Source organism: Podarcis filfolensis, assembly GCF_964270895.1.
Source record: "Podarcis filfolensis genome assembly, chromosome: 7".
NCBI classification, from domain to species: Eukaryota; Metazoa; Chordata; class Lepidosauria; order Squamata; family Lacertidae; genus Podarcis; species Podarcis filfolensis.
The window spans coordinates 91,387,761-91,413,356 of record NC_139603.1 but is presented as its reverse complement, the minus strand read 5'-3'; the positions used below and the strand labels follow the sequence as shown (position 1 = coordinate 91,413,356).

Below are 25,596 nucleotides of genomic sequence, written 5' to 3'. Positions count from 1 at the left end.
CGTGTGCCCCTATGGCAGGGGGTGCCCAGGGGAGAAAAAGGCCCTGGAGGCGTCTGAGGCCCCCCCCCCACTCAAGCAGAGGGGCATGGGGGCCGAGAGGCGGCCTCAGGGGACAGAGCAGCAGCAGCAGCCAGGCATTTGCCAAACCTGCCAGAGCCAAGCTGGGGTGACTTTAGCAGCCCAAAGTGCTCAGGGGAGATGGGGCCCAGTGGCAGCTCTGCCTCCTCTAGCGGGGACCCTGAAGACCCCCTGGAGAGGGAGGCCCTGGTGCAAGGCATCTCCCCACCCCCAGCCCCCTCCTCTCTGGGGAGCTCAGGGGCCCTGGCTGCGCTGAGGCTGCTCTGCTGAGGAGAAGCAGCTGTGGAGTCTCTTTCTGAGCTTGCCAAAGGCCTCTGGCAGGGACACCTCCATCCAGGACGGAGTGTGCCAGACACCAGCACCTTCAAGGACAGCACCCCCCGGGAGCACTTGGGCTGGCTCAGGGGGCTGGGAGGGCTGCCCCAGACTCCTGCTGGGGAGAAGAGAGCTCGTCTCAGGCCAAAGCACCAGTCTGCAGCCAAGACAGCCCTCAGCTGCTCCAGGTGCCAGGCTCCACGGCCGGCTGCCTCCTCTCCTCACCTTTCTCCCTCATACGCATGGACAAAAGCTCCGCATCACCCCCCCCCAAAGGTTCAGGTGTGGGAAGACAAGAGGGGAGGAGAGAAGCTGCCACCACAGTGCAGAGAGGGGCAGCCCCTGCAAGCCCCAGGGAAAGGGGGTGGGGAGGAGAGACGTGGGGGGGGGGGGAGGCAGTACAGACCTCTTCCTCCTCAATGCGAGCAGGCTCAATCAGCAGATTATTGGCTTGGTCAAACGACACCCCCTGTTAGGACAGGAACCAGCAGAGAGGCATGCGGATTAGTGGGGGGGAGGGCCGGGTGGACCGCCACCGGGTGGGGGGGGGACACAGACAGAGGGAGGGAGAGGCAGAGGGGCAGGCCCCACCCGAGCATCCAGGAGCCCCAGCACCACAGAGAGAGAGAGAGAGAGAGAGAGAGAGAGAGAGAGCGCTGCCCCCAGCTGCCCCCCCAGGTCCCTACCTTGACGGAGGAGGGTGGGGCAGGTGCAGCCCCATCCTGGGCTTGGTTTCCATCCCACCTGGCCTCCTCCTCCTCCTCCTCCTCCTCCTCTTCTTCCTCCTCCTCCACGGGGGCAGCCTCCTTCTCCTGGGGCCCCCCCTCAGCACTCAGCCCCTGCAAAAGGGCCACCACTGCCTCTGGCCGGGGCAGCTGGGCGATCCTGAAGTGCTTCTTGTAGTGGGGGGTGTCTTTGCGGATGAGCCGCTGCTTCCCTGCTGGGAACGGGTGCTCTTCCTCCGCCTCCTCTTCCCCCTCGCTGCGCACCAGTGTGTCTTCTGCAAAGTGCACCGTGGGCTGCAGGGAAAACACCCCCATCGGGGGGGGGGGCTCTCAATACAAGCAGGTCAGGCAGCCTCTTCTGCAGGTACCTATTCCCCTCCCCTCCGGAAGAAAAGCCTGCTGGACCCCGAGCCCACCAGGTGCCTCTTGGGGAAAGCTCCAGGCTGGACCTGAGCGCCTCAGCCCCTCTGCCCCCGGCCTTCAGCAGCAGGGCTGCCTCCGGCTGGGGAATCTGAGCAGAGCCATCCTGGCTGGCAGCCCCCAGAGCCTCCTCCGGCCGGAGCCTCTTTTAAAGCCCTCTAGGCTGGTGCTTTCACTGGCTCCTGTGGGAGAGAGTTCCATAGTTGAACAATGTGCTTTGTGAAGAAGTTCTTCCTTTTATCCATCCTGAACCTTCCAACTTTGGGCTTCACTGGATGTCCCCCAGTTCCAGTGTAGTGAGAGGGAGGAAAACTGCCCTCTCTCCATTTCTCCATTCCAGACCTGTTTTCATAAACGCCTACCATGGCACCTCTGATTCGCCTTTTCATGGGGGAATTGCTTCATCCCCCCTGATCCTTGGGGTGCCCCTTTCTGACCTTTGCCATCTCTACAATATCCCTTTTGAGGTGAGCTGACCAGAGCTGTGTCCGCCTGGGTGCGTTGGGGCGGCTGGGAGCCCTCTTGCTCTCTGGGGCGAAGGCCTGGCAGGGCTTCTCACGTGCCTGCCAGCTCTCTCTTACTGCAAGCCCTGCCATCTTTGCTGGGCTCTTCTGCACACAAATTTGGGGGTCTGCCAAACAGGCAGGCCTCTCTCTCCCTTCTGAAGAGAGCAGGGGAACCCAAGGAGCCCTCATTAAGCCGTCCTGCCCCTTGCAGGGCTGAGGTGCAGATTTAAAAACAGCACACACCCCATTTCTACTGAGCTCAGCCTGCTCTGAGTGCCCTGGGGGAGAGGGAGGCCCCCACTTCTGCCATTAAACAAACCTGAGAAACAGAGAGAGCTTTAATCTCAAATCCCAGAGATTAGTTTCCTACCACGGGTCAGGCCAAAGGGCCCCCCTCTAGTCCAGCCAGCCAGGTGCCCCCTACGCAGCCCCCCCCAGTACCAGCATTCAGAATGAGACGGCCCCAACAGTGGAGGCAGAACAAAGCAGCTTTGCTGAGCCAATTCACGGAGAAGAGGGTTCTCAATGGCTCCTGGCCAGGATGGCTTGCTCTGCCTCCATGGGCAACCTCTGGCTGGGAACCACAGGAGGCGAGAACTGCTCTTGCGCTCGACTCTGGTTCACTGGCTTCCCATAATGGGCAGCTGGTTGGCCACTGTGAGAGCAGGACGAGATGGGCTCCTGGCCTGGTCCAGCAGGTTCTTATTACGGTCTTACTAGCACAACCTCCTGCAATGACAAGCTCCGTTGTTCAGCTGTTCACCCTGCGCAGCCTCCCAGTGACGCAAGACCCTGCTGCTGCAGGACACAGGAAAGGCCTCTGAAGGACGCAGATCCCACAGGGGCCACAGGGAACCTCCACATCCTGAAGAAGCCTATCCTGGATTCAAGGAGAGTCTGGGGGAAGCCACTGGGCAGGTGAAGCTCTGTCCTTTGAGGAGGGTCTTCAGCCTGGCCCAGTGGGGTTCTCCTTTCACTTTCCCAACCTGCTTTCTGGGGCTGACCAGCCCCTGCACAACCTCTCTGGGGGTCTCCTCATCAGCACCACCAGGTGTACTCCATCACCTGCTCTGCCTTGTGCCAACAGATTTTCCCCAGTTAAGTTTCTTTTGAAACTGCAGGTGCAACACCCTTAAATGAAGCCCCCAAGCTCCCCCCCCCCCCCGATCCTCTTGGGATCCTCTGCTCCAAGCCTGTTTCAAGCAGCCCAGGGCTAACAGCAGGTGGGGCATCTCCAGGGGGACCTGGGCAGCCCCAAGCCCCAGGCAGCAAGGGTTGCCCTCTGGTCTTACTCCACCACATCCAGTGCATCTGGCTTGGATTTTTATTTTATATGTCTTAAATATGTTTTTATTGCCTAATCACTTGTTTGCCACTGTGGGTCCTTGAGAGCAATGGGGGTGCCCTACATTAAAACTGGTTTAAATTAAACTGAGGAGTTTTTATTGCACATAAGTACTCACAAAGGCAGCAAGACACTCTTCCGCGGCCCCTGGCCCAACATGTGAAATAAATCCAGAGTGCAAGGCTTTCCGTGGCTCCTTTGACCCCCCCCCGCCTCTTTGCTCTGGCTATTTGGACACAGCAAAACAGGGTTCATAGAACTGAAGGGTTGGAAGGAACCCTAAGGCTCATCCAATCCAGCCCCTTGCAGTGCAAAACACTCATAAGCAAGAAAAATGCCTTGCCACTGAATTAACACAGCAAAAACATTTAATGAGGGTCCTCCATACACAACCAAGTGAAAGAAAAATTCCTCAACGTGGCAGCAACATGCCCAACGAGTGATGATGCCACCCCCTGCCACCCTGCCATCTTCTGTGTAGAACAGAACCCCATCCACTGACCTGGCCTCCCCAGCCCATAAGAAGCTGAGTCCCTTCATGGTGCCAACAGCCTTCCAGTTCCCCAGGAGGGGTCCTGGATGTGCCCTTCACCAGGCAGGAGGCGGGCAGATCTCCCTCCCCCAGCCCCTTGGCCAAAGGCTGCCCTGTGGGACAAATGGAGCTACACGGACCTAGGGAACACCCCTGCCCCCACTTCCTAACATGGCCACCAACACCACGGCATCCTTGGGCAGCCCCCCCCATCCTCTCACAGCCCAGCAGGGTCTCTCTTCTTCCCTCCCTCAGCGGGGCTCAGCTCCCCCCTCCCTGCTGCTGCTTCCCAGAACAAGGCAGGGTCCGACGTTGGCCCAAGATGTTGCCACAGAAGAAGCTCCCAGAGGCTCACTGTACCTCATTGTACTCCAGCTCCTCCTCCTCAGGGCCAGCTGGGGCTTCCTCCACAGCCACCCCGGCCTCCTGCTGTTGCCGCCGCCACCGCCAGCCTTCCTGCTCCTCCTCCTCCTGCCCCTCAGGGGCCCTCACTGCCTCTTCTGGCCTCGAGGTCTCCCGCAGGTGCTTCGCTGCTGCTGCCACCGCCGCCTCCTGGCAGCTGGCAGAGATGGTGCTGCTGGAGACCCGTGAGTCTTCACTGCGGTTGGAGGTGGCACTCAGCCTCTTCTCCTGAGGGGCAGGATGCGGAACGAGTCAGCGAGGGCACAAGACAGCTGCACCGCCTGGCACCCAGCGCCTGAGCCCCTGTGCAGGATGGGCCTGCCGCCCCAAAGGCCACAGCTGGGCCAGGTCAGGCCACCCCCTGTGCCCCCTTCAGAGCCCTCCAGCCCTAGATGGGCCTGCAGCAAGCCTGCAGAAGGGGCTCATGTCACCAGCTCCACCACTGCAAACCTGAGCCCGGTCTTGGCTGGGGAGGGCGGGGTATAAATAAAAGTTGTTTATTATTATTATTATTATTATTATTATTATTATTATTATTATTAAACCTCCCTCCGAGGAAGCCTTGTCCAGGCCCACTGCCCGGTCCCGCTCTGTGCCTCCCTCTCCCCCTCCTGCAACATTTTATATGATGGACATTGCCCAGAGCCCAACTCCACGCCCCCTCACCTCTGAGCTGGAAGAATCCCGCTGGGTGTCCAGTTCGGCAGCAGATGCCTCGCTGCGGCGCCCTTCCATCACCTTCTTCATGGACTTCAGCTCACTTGGGTGGGGAGTTGCCCTTCGCTGCAGTCCCTGTGAGCAGGAGTGGGGTTAGAGGTGGGGCAAACTCCCCCACCGCCTACAGGCCCCCAAGCAACTGCAGAGGCCAGGCTCAGCTGCACCTGCAGCAGCAGCAGCAGCAGCAGCCGCCGCCGCAGCAGCGACAGGGCAAACACAGGACAGAGGTGTCAGCGCTCACTTGCCCTCCTCCCCCATTTCCCAGCTCTGCTCCCAGGAGGACCCACACAAGGCAGGAGCACAAGCCCAGCCAGCCTGACAGGCCAAGAGCAGCCCTGCAGAGCCCCCCCCCCCACTCCCACTCTGGGCTCCAGAAGGACAGGGCAGGTGATGGGCACCCCCAGCTCCCAACCCCACAGCCACACCTGACAGCCCAATCCAGGCTTGGGGAGGACAGTCCTTCAGCAGGGAAACGGCCCCCATCTCCACCCACTTACCCTCCTCTCGGCCCCCGGCTCCTCATCCTCATCCAGCTTGGGCTCATCCACAAACTGGATCACGCTGACGCGGTTGAGGTTGGTGTCCATCCAGCTGTCGTCCAGGCTGTTCTGCAGGTTCTCTGCGGGAGGAGAGAAGAGTCAGGGATCCTGTTGCAGGCGGGACGGCCCCAGCCAGGAGGGTCTCTGCCCAGCCCAGGCAAGAAGCCCCCGACTAGAGCAAGCCTGGCCGAGGAGGTGGGGCAGGGAGCAGCATTTACCCAGGCTGGGCGACGGCTGCTGCGGGAGGAGGTAGCAGGTGAGCACTTTCTCCCCGGTCTTCTCGTCATCCTCCGCCTGGAACTTGAGCATGGGCTGCGACTGGTTCTCTGCCAGCCAGAGCGCCTTCAGGTTGAGATTGGTCAGGGCGAAGGGCAGGTGCTGCAGCCTGAGCCAGAAGGAGGAAGGGAAGAAGGATGAGGTCCCCTACCAAGAAGGCCCAGGCCCAGCCCTCCAAAGGGCTCACGGGAACCTGGCCCAGCCCCCTCTCTCCCTCTGCGCCTGCTTCCTTCCAAGGGACTGAGCCCACCGTGCAAGATCCAGAAGAGAGTCTGCAAAAGGGAGAGGACCACAAGAGGAGCCATCTCTTGCAAGCTTTTCTAAGCCACCTTTCAAGACAACAGGTTTCCAGCAACATGCCATTTCATTTCGCCTGGCACCTTCATTCTACACCTTTAGGCGCCAGGCAAAAACATTACATTTTAACCAGGCCTTTGGTCGATTTGATTGACATCCTATGCCCTTTTAAAATGTGAGGGTTTTGCGGGGGGGGGGGATATTGGTTTGTTGTTGTTGTTTTGATTATGTATTTTGTGGTTTTATATTGTGATTTTATTCTGTGAACAGCTCTGAGACCTTTGGTTTTAGGGCGGTATATAAATTCAATAAATGAGTAAAATAAAATAAAATTCTAACTAACGCTACCACCACAAATAGAACAACAACAAAGAGAAAAACAGCCCTCCGCCACACACAAACACATGGGAGAGGAAGAGAGGATCTTCTGCATGGCCATTGACTCTGCTCACACCTCCTCCTTTGCAACTGCAGAGTCCAGCTAGCATCTGGCCAAGGAGCCCACAGGTGAAGCAAACCCCAGAGCAGAGGCCCCAAAGAGACATCTGTCTGCACACCTTCAGGGCGCCCCCCCTGCCAAGAGGGGAGGGGAGGGGGGACTCTGAGGCTGTGGGACCCGACTTGTGCCGCTGTTTTGCCTGCTTATCGCCTTTCTGGCACCTGGCAAAGTTTTCCATTTGCCCTGGCCTTTGAGTTCTGATAATACTTTATGACCGATCTTTGTATTGTAGGTGAGAGATGGGGTGGAAACTGTGGGTGGAATTCAGTGGGGCTCTGGGACCAGCATTTGTGCAGCACAAGCACTGCTGCCCCTCTTGCCCCAGCCCCCTGAGCCCACTGGTAGGTGGGACAGAGGGAGAGGAGAGGGCATGCAAGGTTATTCACAAGGAAACAGGCTGAAGGAATGGAAGTTCTGGACTCTTAAAATCTCTTCCCCCCTATAGCAGGAGTAGGGAACATTCCGGGGGGGTGAGGGGAGGCCCCAGACGCTGTGGGTCTCCTGCCCCCAGCACGGCCCGTCAGGGATGATGCTGAGGTGATGGTGATGCAGCCGAGGCCTCAAGGGCCTGCTCCCCCCAGGGCCTGCTCCCCCCCAGGCCTGGCCACAGAGCTGCATAGCTTCCTCTCTGTCCCAGCCCAAGGCACCGATGCGCAGCTGAGAGCCCAGAGGCCCAGCACACCCAGCGCACTCGCTCACCTGTTGCCAGCCACGTCCAGCACGTGCAGCTCCACGGTGCCGGCCAGCTCAGGAGGCAGGAACTCCAGGCAGTTGTCCCGCAGGGAGAGCACGTTGAGGCTGCTGCAGCCCCCAATCTCAGGGGGAAGCGCCATCAGCCGGTTCCGGTCCACATTCAGGTTGGTCAGCTTGGTGAGCTTCCCCAGCGCCTTGGGCAGCATCTGAGAAAAAGCCTCTGGAGTCAGAGAGGGGAATCCCAGCTCACATGGCACCCAAGGAACACCAGCTGCCCCTGGGGCCACCCCACCCAGCCAAGACCCAAGGGAGAAAAGCCAGCTGGCCGGGCGAGGGCTGAGCACACTCACTGTCAGCATGTTCTCGGTCAGGATGAGCTCTGACAGGTTTTCACAGTCCCCAATGGCCTCCGTCACCTCCCCCAGCCGGTTCTGGTCCACTTTCAGGATGGAGAGCTGCTTCAGCTGGCCTGGGCAAAGGGCAAGAGCGCCATGGGCCACACTGCACCGGGGGGGGGGGGGCACACACGCGCACACACGCACACACACACCCCCCCAGACAAGGAGCATGGGGAGGTCCAGGCACAGATCCAAATCCAGCTTCCCACTGGCACATCCCAAACAATTCTGCATACCAACTGGTTATTCTAACATTTGCCAACAGCTAATCACTTCTAACAGCTTTAGCAAAAGTGACGTGGTGTGCCGCTTGCCAAAGAAGGACCTCAGCACCTTCTGCACGAGTTAGAAACCAGGCCCAGCAGTGCCTGGGGAGGGCAGCGTCTCTCCAGCAGATGAGGAGAAAAGGCCCCTGAGGAAGGAGGACGCAGGATCACCCAGGCTGGTCTGCCAAAGGGGTCTCTCTGCTGACAGTGACTCTTCTGCAAGAGCAGCCCCCCCCCATTTCTCTTTTAGTCTCCTCTGCACTGTCTCTCCCCACTCCCCAGTCACTCCATTGGTGGGAGCCAAATCATCAGCTGAGCAACATCACTGGGTGCAACGCAAAGGGAGAACATTGGATGGTCTCAATACTGGATGGTGCTTCCTCCAGGCAGGGCCCAGCACAGTGGGGGGGGGGGCTTGCCACCCCAGGTCCACAGGATCCGCCCAATAACCACCTGGCACGTGGCCTCCCGTGCCTGACTTGTAATACTGGGCCTCAAAGACAGGTACCGTATTTTTCTGTGTATAAGACGATCCCTATTTTTTTTAAACCCAAAATTAAGTTGCTTAACTTTTTTGGGGGGTGGGGGAGGTCACTTCCACCAATCGCTCACCCGCCTGCCCGCCACTGCCGGTCACTTGCCACAGCCACTGCCAATCGCACACCTCACCGCAGCTGCCAATTGTCTGCCTGCTCACCGCCATCAACAGCCCACCTGCCCACTTGCTGCAGCCGCCAACCACCTGCCCACCTGGCACTGCCAATCTCCTGCTTGCTGCTGCCATTAATTGCACATCCCCCCTCTGCATTCACTATCCATGTATAAGACAACACCCAATTTTTGCCTACATTTTTTTTAAGCAAAAAGCATCATCTTATACATGGGGAAATACGGTATGTTCCTCCTGCTACCTCAACTACTGAGAAGTGTAGCCAGCCCGGTTTAAAGAGAAAAGCAACCTGCTGCGCCTGAGCTGCTTTTTGTTTCCTGAGTCAGATTTGTCTGCCCTCTCCCCACAGCACCCCCACCCAAGAGTAGGTAACTCTTCCCATGTTCCCCAGGAGGTGCCCACTTCCCAATGGGGCCTCCCCCCCCCCCGTGGCCCCACAACCGCCCGACTCACCAATCCCATCCGGAATGGACTCCAGCAGGTTCTGCGAGAGCAGCAGGTCTGTCAGGGCCCCCAGCCCACTGACCTCGCCCGGCAGCTGCTCCAGCTTGTTCTCAGAAACATCCAGGCACACCAGGCGGCGCAGATTGCCCAGCTCCTGCGAGGGAAGACCGGCAGGGTGGGCGGGTGGAGTCCCGCAAGGACTGATTGATGCCTGCCCCACGGGGCCCTTCCTCTCCCCCTCCCCAAGGGCCCAGCTAGGCTCCTCCAGCCTGTCTGCTGCCTCCATGTCTTTTGCTTTGCCTGGCAAAGCCCCGTGAAAACCCTCTTTCCCGCTTCTGTGGTTCTGGCTTCCTTGCCACGGCAAGACATGCAGGGAAAGGCTCCTTGAGGCCAGGGGGCCAAGGCGCTGGAGTCACTTGCAGAACGCCAGGTTCTTTTGTGTGTGGTGCCATCCGCCTGCTGTCCTGGTTCCATTTTCAGGATTCACCTCAGAACGGAAGTGTTGGCTTGCTTGCTTGCCTGCTTTTCCAAGTGCCTTTTAGGACAGCAAAGACAACCCCCCACAACCCAGAACATGGCCCGGCTGGGGGCTTGGTGGGGGCACTCACTGGGGGCAGCGACGACAGCTGGTTCCTGTCCAGCCACAGCTCCCGCAGATTCGGCAGCGCGCCCAGTGTGTCCGGCTGCGGATGAGACAGAGCAAGCGGTCACTCAGGAGGGCGGCTGCTCAGGACGCCCTGCTGCGCCCGGCAAAGAGGCTGCCCTCCAACTTGGGGACCCCTCCCAGAGTTGAGGGAGGGGACTGTCTGGTGGGAGGAGGCAGCCAGTTCACAAAAAGAAAATGAGATGAGGAGGGAACAGCAGGATGCTTCTACAGTCCCAAGTGCAGGTGCAGGGGAAACTCCCATCCCAAGGGCCATGTTCCCGCCTGGGCAACCTTCTGGGGGCCACGTGCCACTAGTGGGTGGGGCCACAGGAAAAAGCCTGCAGAGCCAAAGATGAGACTCTTCCTCCCATACCAGAGGCCACAGCAATGCCAGATCCATCTCTCTCCAGCCAAGCAAGCAAGGAGCCAAGGAAGAGCACTCGAGAAGGGAATGGAGCGTGGCATGGAGGGGCATGGCCTGGAAGAGCCCAGAGGAGCAGGCAAAAGCAGCCTGGAGGGTAGCATTCAGCCCCCCAGTGGGAGGCTCCAGGAAGGAAGGAGGGGAGACCCAAGTTCCCACACCCCACAGCACTCACCAGCACCTCCAGGTCGTTGCCCCCAAGGTCCAGTTGCTCTAATTTGACCAGGAAGGAGAGGGAACTGCAAGGCAGAGAAGGCGCTCAGTCAGGGGGCTGGGAGTCCTGGGCACCAAGAGGGAGGGGCGGCAAAGAATCTACGCCCCCCCCCAAAAAAACTCCAAGAAGGTGCTGAAAGCTGGAGTGCCAAGCGATCCTCAGGCTGCCTGCTTCCAGAAGTGCTGGTCCTCCACTTAAGGGGGTCACCCACCCCCACTGCCCAGCAGAGGCAGGCAGAGGCAGACACCCCCCAAGACAAACTGGGGGCCAAGCTTGCACACACTCACGCAGGGAGAGACTTGAGCAGGTTCTCGCGCAGCTCCAAGGTCACCAGGTTGGCTAAACTGCAAGAGAAAGAGGGAGGTTGGCAAAGCAGGCGGGAAGAGGCGGCCCCTCCTCTCCCCCCCCCCAGCCAAGAACTCACTTGCCAATGTCACTGGGCAGGCTTTGCAGGGAGACATCGTTCAAGGCCAGGTGGCACAGGCTGCGCAGCTGGGTGAAGCCCTCGGGGAGCCTGGGCAGAAGCAGAAATGACAGGCCTTGGTCACTGCACCCCATGCAGCTCGCGCTCCCCCCCCCCAGCCTGCTCCTGCGCCACAGTCCATTCTAGCAAGACGCAAGGAGAGGCCTCCACCTGCCTGCTGCTGGTCCTGGGGAACCGGCTGGCACAGCCTGGCAGGTGGGAGCTCCAGAAGCAAGAGAGCCCCACCTTGACAGGGGAAAGGGACCAGAAGGACCCTGGAACACTCAGCGACCACAGGATAGAGATCAGCCTTTGGGGCCAAGTTCCACTGCTGCCTCCGCCACGTGCAGCGCATTCCGTGTCAGGAGACCCTCCAGCAAGGGCAGCTATGAAATTCTGCTGGATCAGGCCAAAGGGGCCCATCTAATCCAGCATCCTGTTCTCACAGTGGCTAACCAGATGCCTCAATGGGAAACCAACAAGCAGGATTCCAGCCCAGAGCCCTCTTGCCAGCAGCTGGCATAAAGGCACATTGCGAGCTCCAACTGGGAGGTGGAGCAGAGCTTCTGTGCCCAGCAGCCACTGAGAGCCCTTTCCTCCTCCATGAATTTGTCCAATCCAAACTGGTGGCCTCCTGCGTGAGGGAGTTCCACAGTTTAACTCTGTGCTCTGTGAAGAGCCCCTTTCCTTTCCTTTATCTGCCCAACATTCAGCTTCACTGGATGCCCACAAGTCCCAGTGTTACAAGACAGGGAGGAAAACTTTAATCTCTCAATTTTCTCCATTCCAAGCTTAATGCTATATATTTTCCCCCATATTTTAAGAAATGTAATTGCGTGTTTAACACAGAAAAAAGCCCACCCATCCCCCATCCCCCAATCATACAACTTTCATACCAACCACGACATACAACTAAATACCGAGTGACTTCCCTTCCATCCTTTTCCTGGTTTCTTTACTTTTCTACTAAATCGCATATTCCAAATTTTTAATCATCACATTTCTTCCTCTGTTAATTTCTACTTTGCTGGATTTACTCAAGACCTGCTATGTTATTTACCTGTTTATACCGGCTCTTAAAAATATTCAATAAACATTTTTCAACCCTCCTTATATTCTTCACCATCCTTTTCTCTCATCCTACTCATCATACCTGCCAATTCTAAATAGCCAAGCTTTTAACCGCCATCTTCCTTAGTGGGTACTGTACTCCTTCTCCACCTTTGGACCAGTGAATTTTTTAGCCACAGTGGTGGCATAGAATAATAAATTATTTTGTTTTTTAGGGACTTCTGTTGTGACAGAAGTCCAAGCGTAATTTTATAAACTTCTATCATGCCACCTCTGACTTGCCTTTTTTCTAAACTCAAAGGTCCCAAGTGCTGCAACCTTTCGCCTTTCCTTTCAGCGGAGAGGATTGTTGAACCAGGAAGACCTCTCTGCAAAAGACAGGACTGGCCCCCCATCCTCCTTTTGATCCAGTTGTCTGCCTGCCTTCAAGGAGCACTTTCTGAATCCCCCCAAGACCCAGCCAGACCAACAGAGCCTTGGACCAGGAAGGACACCAGAGCCCCCACCCCACCTTCCCACTCCCACCATACCTAGACAAGGGGTTTCCACTGAAGTCCGCGATCTCCAGGGATTTGCAGAATTTGATGCTTTCAGGAATTTCTGGAATGTCTGCAGCAAGCGGGGCACAGAAGGGGCACAGTAATGAGGCTTCACCCACAAAGGTGCCACTCCTCAAAGGATTCAGAGCAGCAAAGCCATTCCCTCCCCACTGACAGGTCTTCGAAGAGCCTCCCTGAGAAGACCTGGGTTCAAATCCCCACTCAACTCAATGAGTTACTCCAAGGGAGTGTGCTGTGAGGATCCAGATGGGCCAGCCTCACTTCCCTGCCTCCAGGTGCTTGGAGGAGGGAAGGGCCACTGCTGCTGGAACGGCAGGCGAGCCTGGCCAGGAAGCTTCCTCAGCAAAGGCCGTCGTGAAGCACCCACAGACAGCTGCCAGCTGAGCTGGTTGCTGCTTGAGCCCAGACCACTACCCTCTGGGGCCCTGTCTCTGGGTCATGGCAGCAGAGCCTGGCCTGCAGCCCTGTGCTCAGCCGTCAACACAGGGAGCGGCAGCCGTCCCCCTGCAGGTGCTCCCTGACTGACGGGCAGGTCGCTCTCCAGCAAAAGACCTCCTGCCAGCAGGGGCAGCCGTGGGGCCCTTCTGCAGGCCAAGCGGGTCCTGTGCCCCTCGCGGAGGGGAAGGCTCAGGCTCCCGCTGCGGGGAATGCCCAGCCCAAGAGGCCTGTCTGCCTCCCCCCTCCCCAGCATCTACCCACCATTGCGGGAGATGTCCAGCTCCACAAGCTGCATGAAGTTGGCCACCTCGGGGGGAAGGCGCTGAATCTCATTGTCGCTCAGGCCAAGCTTGCGCAGGTTCAGGAGTCGGAAGAAAGGCTGCGGGGGGAGAAAAAGGAGAGAAGTTAGCCACTCGTGCAGAGGCCACCGCTCTGCCAGAAAGGGCAAGCCCACCTGAGTGCCTGCCTCTGGGGCAAGCCTGGCAGACAGACCAGATCTGGGGTCATGGACACAGGACGCTGGGGAAGGCACAGGTGTGCCCTGGCTACGGGGAGTAAGGATGGCAGCAGCCCAATAGAGAACCCCCCCCCCGGCCAAGTGGGTTCTCAGGGTGAACCTGAAGGGAAGGAGGCAGCAGGAGGAGGAGCCTGAGGAAGAGGAGGTCTCTGCATCACTTCCCATGAGAGGGATGCCAGCCAGGCAGCTCCCAGGAGAAACACTCCTCTTGGGCAGCGCTGGATGGAAAGAGGAGCCCTCGCAGCCCTTGGGGAAAGACGTGGGTTTGCCAAACACAATTTCAAGGCCCGTCCCAAAGAGCATCACCTCACTTTCCCCCAGCTGGAAACAGTGTACACCTCTTTCTTTTCTTTTTTACAATTTAGTCCTAAAAGAATTCTGATGCACCATTTTTAAAAACCTGCCAGGAAACACCTGATCTGAGGATCAAAGGCAGCTGCAGCTGCAGCCATCACTTGCCAATAAAACCAGACAAAGCTCAATGGGTTAAAAGCGCCTTTGCCTGGGGCTGAAATCCCAGTGGGGGGGGCAGCTCTGCCCAGGCATGGCGGGGGGGGGGGGGGCGACACAGAGCAGGGCTTCCAGGAAGCACATTAACACGCAGGTGGGATTGATCACATAGCGGGAGGAAGCCGTCTGCCACAGAAGGGCGCTCAAGGTCCAAACAGACCATTTTGAACTGGGCCACCCAGGAAAACAGCTGGAAGGATGGCAGCAAAGAAGCCGTAAAGGATGGCAGCAAAGAAGCCTCATGTACCCCCTGCAGCCCAGCCCAGTTTAACATTACTGATAATAATAAAAGTTTGAACAAAGCTCACATAATGCTTGATTGTAAGAAAACTTCTAAGCATTTTACTAAAATATAAAATAAAACATCAAGGTTGTGGATTAGAAATAGTATAAAATATTGAAAAGATGATTAAAATCAACGGTACCTAAAATGAAATAAAGCCAGAGAGATGTCTTGCCGAAAACAGCGGGAGGACAAGAAAGCCCCGAGCAGCAGAGGGAACAACCCCAACCCCTCTTGGTTCTAGGAGGATCAGGAGGCTGGGAGTCACGCTGGGGAAACTGAGCAACAGAAGCCAAATCCCCACACAAGATGCAGACGCCGCACACTCCAGATCACAATGTGGAAATGCTCCCCAGGTCCCTGTTTCCATGAAAGTGCAAACCAGGTTGTCCGTGGGATATTTGAACCCATAAAGTGTGGTTTGCGAGATCCCTCCAAACTAGGATTGATCCAGTTAAGGCATCCTGGCAAACTGTAACCGGAGGAAACCAGAAAGTCTCCTATTAAGGAGAAAAGGAGCACCTGAGCCATTTCTGATCCTCCCAATCACATCCTGCCAGGTTTGAGTGTCAGTTCACTGGGAGCAGACATTCACAGCCTCGCTGAACAAGCATGTGGTGATTTTCATCAAAAAGAGTATTTTAGTGTGAAGTGGAGGATTAAGTTGCTTTTATTTGTGTTTTAAACTGTTACTCAGCAGGAATCTTTACTGGCTCATTTTCAGCCTTGCATTTAAGCACTAGCCTGGCCAGGAATTGCATGCAAGGACCAGGAGGGGGGCAGGCCATAAAAAGGCCACCAACAAGGTGGCCAGACTCAGCCCCCTGGCACTGCTTGGGGGCCAAGCAAAGGAAGAAAAATAACCGAGAAGGGGCGCAGGACAGGCATGGGCGGTTAGACCTGCCCTATCTGCCCTCAGTAGGGTGGCGCTGTCGCCTAAACCACTCGTCATCATCCTTCATGCGCCAGTAGCGGTGTAGTCATGCTGGCCACATGACCCAGAAAGCTGTCTGTGGACAAACGCCAGCTCTCTCAGCCTGAAAAGCGAGATGAGCGCAGCAACCCACGGTCATCTTTGACTGGACTTTACCCTTACCTTTACTTTTTACCTGCACTAGCATGCTGCAGGCTAAGGCTGGCCCTATCTCCCTGCCCTTCTCAGGCCAGTAACATGTGTGGGTTTATTTGCAAGCTTGCTTTATAAAGAGAGATGTGGCTTTGGATACAGCCAGTGGACACTGCAGAGGCAGGAGCGGAAATGGAAGAGGTAAGGCTGATTACCTTTTCCATCAGAGAGGGAGGGGGTAAAGTTGTCTTCCTGCCCTGAAAGGATGAAGCTAAGTATCCGCCAGAACTGCAGTCAAGTCTGCAGAGGAGACCAAACCACTGGGGGTGATGGAGAGACCACCAGGCTGGCCAGGAAACCAGCCCCTTTGAGAGGGTCTCTCTGACGCAGGCAAAGGAGCCACAATTCTGCCCTTATGCTTTCCGGCCGTACTGGCTCCCAAATAAACTGGCAATTTAAAAGTCATAATAAAAGTAAATAAAATAAAATAAATAAATAACAAACATCCCAAAACAAGTACAGTTCATCACCAGATTTCAGAACTGTCACCTCCAGCCTTTAAAAAACAGGGCAGGCCTTCCTTGGCCCAAGTAACCTGGATGGTCAGCCTGGACAACTCAGCTGGTTACAACGTGGTGCTGATAATGCCAAGGTTGCAGGTTCAATCCCCATATGGGACAGTTGAATATTCCTGCATTAAAGGGGGTTGGACTAGATGATCCTCAGGACCCCTTTCCAACGCTACGATTCTGTAATTCTAACCTTCTTTGAAAAGAAGTCCCACAGCAAGGGCACCCGAAGAGAACCTGCCCACCAGCTGCAGGAGAAACTGCCATGCAGCCTCACTAGGTGTCCTCCTTGTGGCAGCACACATGGGGGGGGTTGCTCCTATAAAGTACCTGGGCCCAGGCAGTTTGCAGCCTTGGAAGGCCGAATGCAGCCGGGGAGTGAGCCGGGGACCAGCAGCTCCTTGCATCCCCTCAAGCCAGTGACTGAGAGCAGGTAGGCTGCTGCACTCTGCCCTGCCTGCAGCCCCCAAACACTCCTCAAAGGCAGCGCCACCTAGAGCACCTTGAAGTGAGGCACCTGGCAGCTCTGCGGCTGAGGAAAGGGCAGTGGAGAAAGGGGCCCCTTGCCATGGAAGGCATCCAAACATCAGGATGCGGAGCCTGACAAAACGTATGCATCCAAGCTGCCAATACATCTTGTCAGGGGGGTCACAAGTCCCCTCAGCACCCCCATCTCAGCCTTTTCCAGGAGGAGCTTCAGTCTCAGGCCCCTCGCCCACCGCACGGCTGGCAGACTCCCCGGCCTTCACACAGCAGGGTGGAGTGGCACATCCCCGGGGCAATTCTTGTTGGGGCGGAGCGACTGTCCCCAGAAACACTGTTCTGGAACCTGCCGGGCAGGTAGGAGTGGAACCACTGCAAATCCAGGCTCAGCCACAGAAAGAGCCAGAATATCAGTTACAAAATTTTGCACAGTGAGCGCAAAGTGGCTCTCCCTTTCTCTTGTAATACTAGAACAGGGGTCAGCACCTAGAAAGGAATGCTGTGATCACCAATAGTCAGCATGGATTTCTGAAAAATAAGTCATGTCAGACTAACCTGATCTCGTTTTTTGACAGAATTACAAGCCTGGTAGATGAAGGGAACGCAGTGGATGTAGCCTACCTTGATTTCAGCAAGGCATTTGACAAGGTGCCCCATGATATTCTTGTAAAGAAGCTGGTAAAATGCGGTCTTGACTATGCTACCACTCAGTGGATTTGTAACTGGCTGACTGACCGAACCCAAAGGGTGCTCATCAATGGTTCCTCTTCATCCTGGAGAAGAGTGACTAGTGGGGTGCCACAGGGTTCTGTCTTGGGCCCGGTCTTATTCAACATCTTTATCAACGACTTGGATGATGGACTCAAGGGCATCCTGATCAAATTTGCAGATGACACCAAACTGGGAGGGGTGGCTAACACCCCAGAGGACAGGATCACACTTCAAAACGACCTTGACAGATTAGAGAACTGGGCCAAAACAAACAAGATGAATTTTAACAGGGAGAAATGTAAAGTATTGAACTTGGGCAAAAAAAATGAGAGGCACAAATACAAGATGGGTGACACCTGGCTTGAGAGCACTACATGTGAAAAGGATCTAGGAGTCTTGGTTGACCACAAACTTGACATGAGCCAACAGTGTGACGTGGCAGCTAAAAAAGCCAATGCAATTCTGGGCTACGACAATAGTAGTATAGCATCTAGATCAAGGGAAGTAATAGTGCCACTGTATTCTGCTCTGGTCAGACCTCACCTGGAGTACTGTGTCCAGTTCTGGGAACCACAGTTCAAGAAGGACACTGACAAACTGGAACGTGTCCAGAGGAGGGCAACCAAAATGGTCAAAGGCCTGGAAATGATGCCTTATGAGGAACGGCTAAGGGAGCTGGGCATGTTTAGCCTGGAGAAGAGGAGGTTAAGGGGTGATATGATAGCCATGTTCAAATATATAAAAGGATGTCACATAGAGGAGGGAGAAAGGTTGTTTTCTGCTGCTCCAGAGAAGCGGACACGGAGCAATGGATCCAAACTACAAGAAAGAAGATTCCACCTAAACATTAGGAAGAACTTCCTGACAGTAAGAGCTGTTCGACAGTGGAATTTGCTGCCAAGGAGTGTGGTGGAGTCTCCTTCTTTGGAGGTCTTTAAGCAGAGGCTTGACAACCATATGTCAGGAGTGCTCTGATGGTGTTTCCTGCTTGGCAGGGGGTTGGACTCGATGGCCCTTGTGGTCTCTTCCAACTCTATGATTCTATGAAAGTTTTTCAGCAGGGGGCTGGTCCACTGTCCCTCAGGCCTTGTGGGGGGCCAGACTATATGGGGGGGGATGAACGAATTCCTATGCCCCACTAATAACCCAGAAATGCATTTTAAATAAAAGGACACATTCTACTGGACCGTCCGCGGGCCGGATTTAGGCGGCGATTGGGCCAGATCTGGCCCCTGGGCCTTAGCTTGCCTACCCATGTACTAGAACTCTAAGGGGTCATCCAAGGAAGCACCTGGCTGGTCACTGCGAGAAAAACCTGCGGTCTGATCCACAACCCGTCTATCTTTATTGATAGCCAAGCAGTATGCAAATAAATAGAGACCATCAACTGATGCAAGGAAGTGACTTCTACCAAAAAAGTTGCCTGAAGGCAGATTAATGTGGATCCAGATATTCTGCCTCATGCCAGGTAGATCTGAGCAGGCTGTGGAAAGTCAGCTGCTCACCTTCCCTGTGACCATGTCTGAAGTTACCCCGCCCAATGCACCCAGCTGCTTCCAAGCCGGCTGCCTGGCACTTGCAAAGGACGTGTTCAAGATCAACCCAAGCGCAAGGAGACTCCAGACAACAGCGACTGCCTTGCTGCCCTTCCTCCTTCAGCTGGGCTGCTCTGGAATGGTCCTGCCTCTGCCCTGACCATCCCCTCTGCCCCTTGGAGCTCCTCTCTGCCTGTCCTGCTTGCCCAGGGGCAGACCAGAGCCCAGGGCTCACTCCCGGGCTGCTTTCCCTCCTTCCCTCCAGCCAACAGCCTCCTCCTACAGCCAGCCCCCTGGTGGCAGACTCCACCCAGCTGTCCCTCACGGAACCAGAATTTCACCTTCTTAAGAAAGGCAAAAGGCAGCCTGCACTCTGCAACAGGTGGAGAAGTGAACCTGTTTTCTGTCCCACAGACAACAAAAAGTATATCATCTGACTCCCATTAATAATAATAATAATAATAATTCATCTTTTATACCCCGCCCATCTGGCTGGGTTTCTCCAGCCACTCTGGGTGGCTTTCAACAAAGATTAAAAATACATCAAAATGTCACACATTAAAAACTTTCCTGAACAGGACTGCCTTCAGATGTTTTCTAAATGTCAGGTAGTTGTTTATTTCCTTGACATCTGATGGGAGGGTGTTCCACAGGGAGGGCGCCGCGACCAAGAAGGCCCTCTGCCTGGTTCCCTCTAACCTCACTTCTCGCAGTGAGGGAATCTCCAAAAGGCCCTCAGAGCTGGACCTCCGTGTCCAGGCTGAACAATCGGGGTGGAGATGCTCCTTCAGAAGACTGGTCTAAAAGGAGAGAATTGGCAGCCCAGAAGATTTGTACCAGTCAAACCAGATTAAGGTGTCCCTGAACATCCAGAGGTCCAAAATCCAGACTGGCACCAGGCACGTTTTGCAACTGGCATGTGTCCAATTGCGACCATGTGGGGATCTCTGGGCGCCAGGCTGGTAACCAACATCATCTGGCTGCCCCTACAGCTTTCTTAAGTAGGTAAGCAGAAGAGCTTCATTGTCACATTTATATCCCACCTTTGTCTCAAAGTAGCACATAGTTCACCCCCTCCTCAGTTCATCCCTGCCATGACCCTGGGAGGGAGGTTCAGATGTTGCGACAGACTCCAAGGTCACCTGGTGAGATTCATGACTGGGTCGGGACTTGAACCCTGATCTGCCAGGTCCTGGCCCAACACACGAACCACCACAGCACACTGGCTTCCTAGAGTACTTCTGCTTTGGGGTAGCTCTATAAATTAAGGAGCTAAAGAAATACGGGGAAAGCAAAATGTCACTTAGAGAAGGATCTGAAATATGTTCCTTGGAGCTAGGATTGTTTTATTGGATGTTTGAATGTGTTGTAAACTGCTTTGAGATTTTTTATTTAAAATACAAAGCAGTATAGAACTGAAAGGAATACAGGCATCTTCCCTCTTGCACGCAATCAGCACACATGCTCCTGCTGACACACACCCCGTTTTGGGCACCGAAAGGGAGGGGGGAGGAATTCACACACCTCTCAGTGATGCAAGTGGCAGCCAGGAATCGAACCCCCCCCCCAATAAGGAGAGATTCCCTTGTAATAATAAAGTACAGTGCAAAAAAAGACGCCTAGACATTCCATTGCAGCGACTAGAACCTAGCTTTAAGGTGCCATTTGGCAATTGGCTTATATATCTGAGTTTCTAACTGCTTCTGAAGGATGGCAATGGGCTGCTGCCACACAGAGCAAGGTGCAAGGAAAGGAGGGCCCTCACCCACCCAAGCTGAGATGGACCAGCCCTTGGAAGCCAGGAGGGGGCACAGTGCCCCTTCAGCAGCTCCAGCCTGCAGCCAAAATCTGCCCCTAAAAGACCTGAACCCTCAAAGCCAGGGCATTTCACAAACTAGAGGCTCCACTTTCAAAGGAAGGGTGGGAATAAAGAGGGGAAACTCCCCTCTCTTCTTCAAAGAGCAACAGACAAACAGCACAACACGTGTGCTCCAGGATGTTTGTGTTGAGAAACAAGAGGGCCCTCTGCTGCAAAGGCAAGACTGGACGGGAGGTGGCAAAGTGGGTCAGGATGAGGCACCAGCAACTTCTTCTGCCCCCCCCCGGCACAGACTGTGGAGCACCTTAAGATTTAAAAGCCAGGGTCACTGTTTCAGGGCTGCCTGCTGCCCACAGACACCTGGCATGGGGGGCAGCTACATCCCATGACCTGAGAGCCACCCGCAGGGGCTTCCCCCCAGAACGGTGTGTCAGTGCTGCCTTCCTGCTCTGAGTAAAAAAAAGCCATAAGTTCCTCTAGGCAAGGCGGAAGCTCAGTACCACCAGCGGCCCCAGCACTGCCCCTAGCGCCTTCGGCAAAGGATGTAAAGGGAAACCAGTGCAGCCTTGAATGGGGTCAGGTGCCCATCTCCTCCCAAGACAACTCTGATGCTCATGATCACAACCTCCCACCATGCCTGGCACCTCACATGGACTCGCAGGGCTCTTTCCAGGGGCAAGGAACTGGGCTCCATGGAGAGGCTGCCCCAAGCACCGTCCTGCTTCCAGCCGAGGCCCCTTCCAGTTGGGCCAAAGGAAAGCTGGCAAGCAGAGCCTGAGTGCCACCGTTTCCCCCACCCCAAATCTCCTGCAGCACCTGGACTGCCATTGGCCCTGCTCTCCCCACTCCCCCCACTCTGCCCAGCAGCCCCTCCACTGAGCCACGGGCAACTGGTGCAGCCAGTACAACCCCAGGGGAAGACGCCCAGCAAAGGGAGGACGGGCAGGAGGATCAGGCAGCGAAGTGCCAGAGGGGCAGATGAGGCTGCAGGGGAGAAAGTGCCAGGTGGCGGGAGAGGGGGGCTCAGCATGAAAGCTTCAGGAAGGGTCTTCTGGATGTGTTGGTTTCTGGGGTGGGGACAAATTCAATGCACCCCACACAAACACAGATGCTTGAGACTAGGTCCCTTGCCCTCTTGACTTCGAACCTCAGAGGGACTGAAAATGGACCAAGGCTTTCCTAGGGCAACATCTGGAGAAAATCTTCTTCCCAGGAGAAGCCCCAAGCACTGCCTGGAGCACCCAGCTTAAGGCTTGCGGCAGAACAAAGCTCCCCCCACCCTGGTCCTCCGCTCTGAATGGCAGAACCATCACCCAGGCCAGGGAGGCCCAGGCAATACCTGCTCCCAACACATTTTGAGGCCGCCACCCCGGCAGCCACTCAACCACATCATCAGAGAGTTGGAAATGAAAAGGAAGAATGGCTGGAGGATAAAAGGATCAGAGCCAGGAGGCAGCTTCTCAGCAGCAGCAGCAGACAAAGCCCCCGGCAGGAGGAGGTGGCTGTGAATGGCTAGCCAGGATTAGCAGTGAGCACCGAGGCACCACCACCCTCACGCCCCCCCCAGGACACCCTGTGCCCCTCCCCCTGCTTCCCAAGATGGCAGCTCCCAGAGAGCCAGCCCCTCTCCCCTATGCTCAGTGATGAGGGGGTATTCAAGCATCACAATAGCCATCCCCGCCCCTCGGTCCCCAAGTGCAGCAGACGCCCCCCCCCCACGGGTCAAGAATAAGAGTGGCTTTGTCTGTCCGCTCAGGACTGCCTGCTCCTCCCCCACGCCCCATATCAGGCCTGGGAAGCACTGTGCAGGGCCTCACCCAGCTCCTGGAGGAAGCGGGGCAGGAGGTGTCTTGCAGGGGGCGACAGGGTCCCTGAGCAAGGCCCCTCCTGCTCTGCTCAAGGAAAACTTCCCCAGACCACACAGCTTCCCACCCCCCCTCCAAGGCAGGGGCGGCTGTGCCAGGAGAGGGAGCCAAGCTGACTTCCAGCACCAGGGAGGGCAGAGCAATTCTTGCAAGGGGGAGAGGGCTTGCAATCAGAGGGTCAGCTCAGAGAGAGGGGCATTCCCAGCACAGGGAATGGTTCTCGCAGAGCAGGGCTGCCTCCTTCTGCCTTAGCTCTGAGAACAATGGGGGGGGGGGCAACATGAAGCTCTCCTGGCCTTGGTGGCCTCCAGCAGGCCCTGCTTCTCTCCCCCTCTGCCTAAGGGGAGCATATCCTACACAAGGAGCAGCCGGGGAGGCTGAGGAAGCCAGCCAGGCCCTTTCTATCCACACACACCTTTCCTCTGCTCTTCCCAGGAACGCATGGGAACGTCCAAAGGACACCTGAGGGCTAAAGTGTTGTGTTTTGCGGGAAAAGCTCCAGGGCTAAAAGGGGGGGGTGCTTAGAAAGAGCGTTAACAACAACAACAACTTAAAGCAGGGGCCTGTGCCTGCAAAGAGTGGGCCTAAGGGTAAGCATGGCTAAGCCCAGAGGCAGCAGACCTGCCAAGCTGCCAATCCACCGTCCTCATAACACCCACCTGGCTGAATGGCAAGCATCAGCAGAACAGAAGTAAAGGCCACAGCTAGAGTAGGAAGTAAAAGTAGTGCAGCAGCAGCAGCAGCAGCCTGGTCAGAAAAAGACCCCCTTCTGCCTCACAGGCAGGCAGGCAGGTAAGCAATGAGCAGCCGCCAGAACAGCCACAGCAAACCCACACAAACAGCAGCCCCTTTGGCTCCTTGGCCGCTGCCTCCTCCTCCCGCAAGGCAGGCTAGCCGGATTTCCTGCTATTTAACCCTCCATTCTCAGGCCCCAAAGAATGCATATCAAATGCCTGGGGAAAAACACTCTGGCTGCCATTCCACAACATGCACACAGAGCTCAGGGCCCAGCCCTACCCTGGCCAGTGTGGGGTGGAGCACGGCAGCTGTGGAACAGTTGCACAAGAGGCTGGTGCCTGCCTGCCTGCCTCCCTCCCTCGGAATTCGGGGAAGCCCTGGGATTTGGCCAGGGCTGGGAGTGGGGACTGATGGCACCCCACTCAAGTCTCAAAGGATAGTGGGTGCTTGCTCAGCTAGATGTCCAGCTCTCCAACCCACACCACTATGAGGCAAAGGAGGAGGGCACCAACCCGTCCCAGCCAGAGTTCCTGACAATTCTGCTGTTTGCTCTTCACGGGTTTCTCGGTCCAGAACTGCTTGGTTTGCACTTACAGAAGGAATCCCCTCCCCTCTCTGCAGCTTCCACAGCCAGCAAAAGCCACAGCAAAGCCTTGGGGGAAACCAAGGAAAGGTCCACAACCTTAGGCTCATCCTGAGGGAAACAACTAGCTGGACTTCTGGCAGTGATGTGAGTCACTAAATGCCCTGGGAATCTACACTCTCCTGCACCTTTGGGACTGATCTAGAGATAAGCCATCAGTGCCTCACAAGCTCCAGAGTCAAGCCCATCCCCCTTCCAGAGGGACTGGAAGACCGGCTCTCTTTTTTTTAAGGCCAGGGTCAGGTGAACAAGGAAGCTTCAGACAACAGCACTGTGTGCTCCAGAGAGTGTTTAGTGCTGCAAGTTTCACTTGATTACATTTAACATGTCATTACCAACCTTAACTGCGCCCTAAAGGCGAGGAGGGTTAAAAAAAACACCCCAAATGCGTCAACACAGCTGGTAGGGGGAGCTCAAGAACCGGCTGGCCCAACTGGAAAGCGGCAGAAGCGGAAACACCTGAAGGCATCCACATGCTGCAAGGAAGCTGCAGCTCAGAGCTCTGCCCAAGGCAAGAGGCTGTGCTGGGGCCTCGGATGGTGCAGCAGCACCTGCTCACCTTGACTGGGAGCAACCGTTGCCCAAGGGCTCACCCAGAGGCTTGTCTGGCTGTGGCATCCGCCTTGCAGCAGCCACCTTGGGAGCACAGCTCACCTGTCGGCTTCCCATTGGATTTCACACTTAATGGTTCTAAAGGAGTCCAGCACTCGCATAGATGGCGTATAGTTGCGCTACAGGCAGAGGAGAAGGGCGGCTCTGGGGGATCCTGGGTGCAGGCTGGAGGACAGAGTGCCGGACCAGAGAGACTTGGCCGGGCCACATGTGTCGAAAGGGACCCCAAGGGTCATCCAGCCCAGCCCTCTGCAAGGCAGGAGTCACAGCTAAAGCATCCCTAGCAGGTGGCCTTGGCCCTCGCTGGGCAGGCGGGATTCCTGCACTGCAGGGGCCGAGGCGCCGTTGGAGGCCGGGCTCCTCCCGGCAGGCTCTCTTCTCGGGGCTGACCCCTGGCAGTCTGGCCTCGCTCGCCCCGACCCCCCGGACCCCTCCCGCCCGTCCCCCGCGCCCGGCACCTTGGGCAGCTCCCGCAGCTGGTTGGCGTCGAGCAGGAGCTCCTCCAGGGAGCGGCTGTAGCGGTAGACGTCGTCGGGCACGGCCTGCAGCGAGCAGTGCCGCCGGTCCAGCGTCTCCACCTGCCGGTTGCAGCGCCACAGCGGCGGCATGCAGCGGAGCATCCTGGCGGCGGCGGCGGCCTCGGCCTCTCGCCTCACGCGCGCGCTGCTGCTCTCCGGAGGGGCGCCCCGCAGGGCCGAGGCGGCGCCGGAGCCATGAAGGGCGGCGCGGGCGGAGGGGCCTTCCTTCCTCTCCCGCTCTCTCGCTCGCTCCCTCTCGGCGCGGCCCTCCGCCCCGCTTCCCTCCCAGACGCTGACCGGGCCCCGCCGGCACCTGGCGCCGCCCCGCCCCCGCGCCAGGCACCCTGGGAAAGGCCGCCCGCCTCGCCCTCCGCCCAGGACTACCACTCCCGGCAGCCCCGCCACCCGAGGCGCGGCGCAACTTCCGGGCCCGCTTCCGGCCAGGGCCCCGCCCTCCTTCCGCGCGCGCCCCTCTGCTCCTCTCGCCGCCCCTCAGGCTCGCCGGCCTCCGCAGCTCCCTCGCTCGGGAACGCAGGCTCAGCTGGCCTGGCGAGAAGGCGGCGTCGCGTGTTTCTTAAGCCGATCCAAGCACAAGGGACTTCCGCGTGCAAGGGCGGGGGGGGGGGGCGACGACTTTGGCCCCAAAGGCGCCTGAGCAGCGTAGTTTAGGGAACTGACATTCGCGCAGCTCGAGGGGTGTTTTGCTGCAAGGAGGGGGCGGGGAGACGGTTCAGCGACCGTCCCAAACCTCCCTCAGCCCATCATTTCCTGAGGGTCAACTCGAAGGTCATC

General features: G+C 56.8%; 1 protein-coding gene across 1 annotated transcript in view; it reads right to left on the bottom strand.

The window, feature by feature from the left end:
• SCRIB (scribble planar cell polarity protein) overlaps window positions 1-25,109 on the bottom strand; it is a 50,302-nt gene extending 25,193 nt beyond the window's left edge. Inside the window, 16 exon segments of the mRNA XM_083621796.1 lie at window positions 800-862; window positions 1,080-1,412; window positions 4,282-4,551; window positions 4,990-5,115; window positions 5,538-5,659; window positions 5,798-5,964; window positions 7,351-7,550; window positions 7,695-7,813; window positions 9,132-9,276; window positions 9,731-9,805; window positions 10,365-10,428; window positions 10,691-10,747; window positions 10,828-10,917; window positions 12,468-12,546; window positions 13,197-13,314; window positions 24,745-25,109. Of these exon segments, the coding sequence (XP_083477922.1) occupies window positions 800-862; window positions 1,080-1,412; window positions 4,282-4,551; window positions 4,990-5,115; window positions 5,538-5,659; window positions 5,798-5,964; window positions 7,351-7,550; window positions 7,695-7,813; window positions 9,132-9,276; window positions 9,731-9,805; window positions 10,365-10,428; window positions 10,691-10,747; window positions 10,828-10,917; window positions 12,468-12,546; window positions 13,197-13,314; window positions 24,745-24,906 (2,190 nt within the window). The 5' untranslated portion in view covers window positions 24,907-25,109.
• Between the last annotated feature and the right edge of the window lie 487 nt (window positions 25,110-25,596).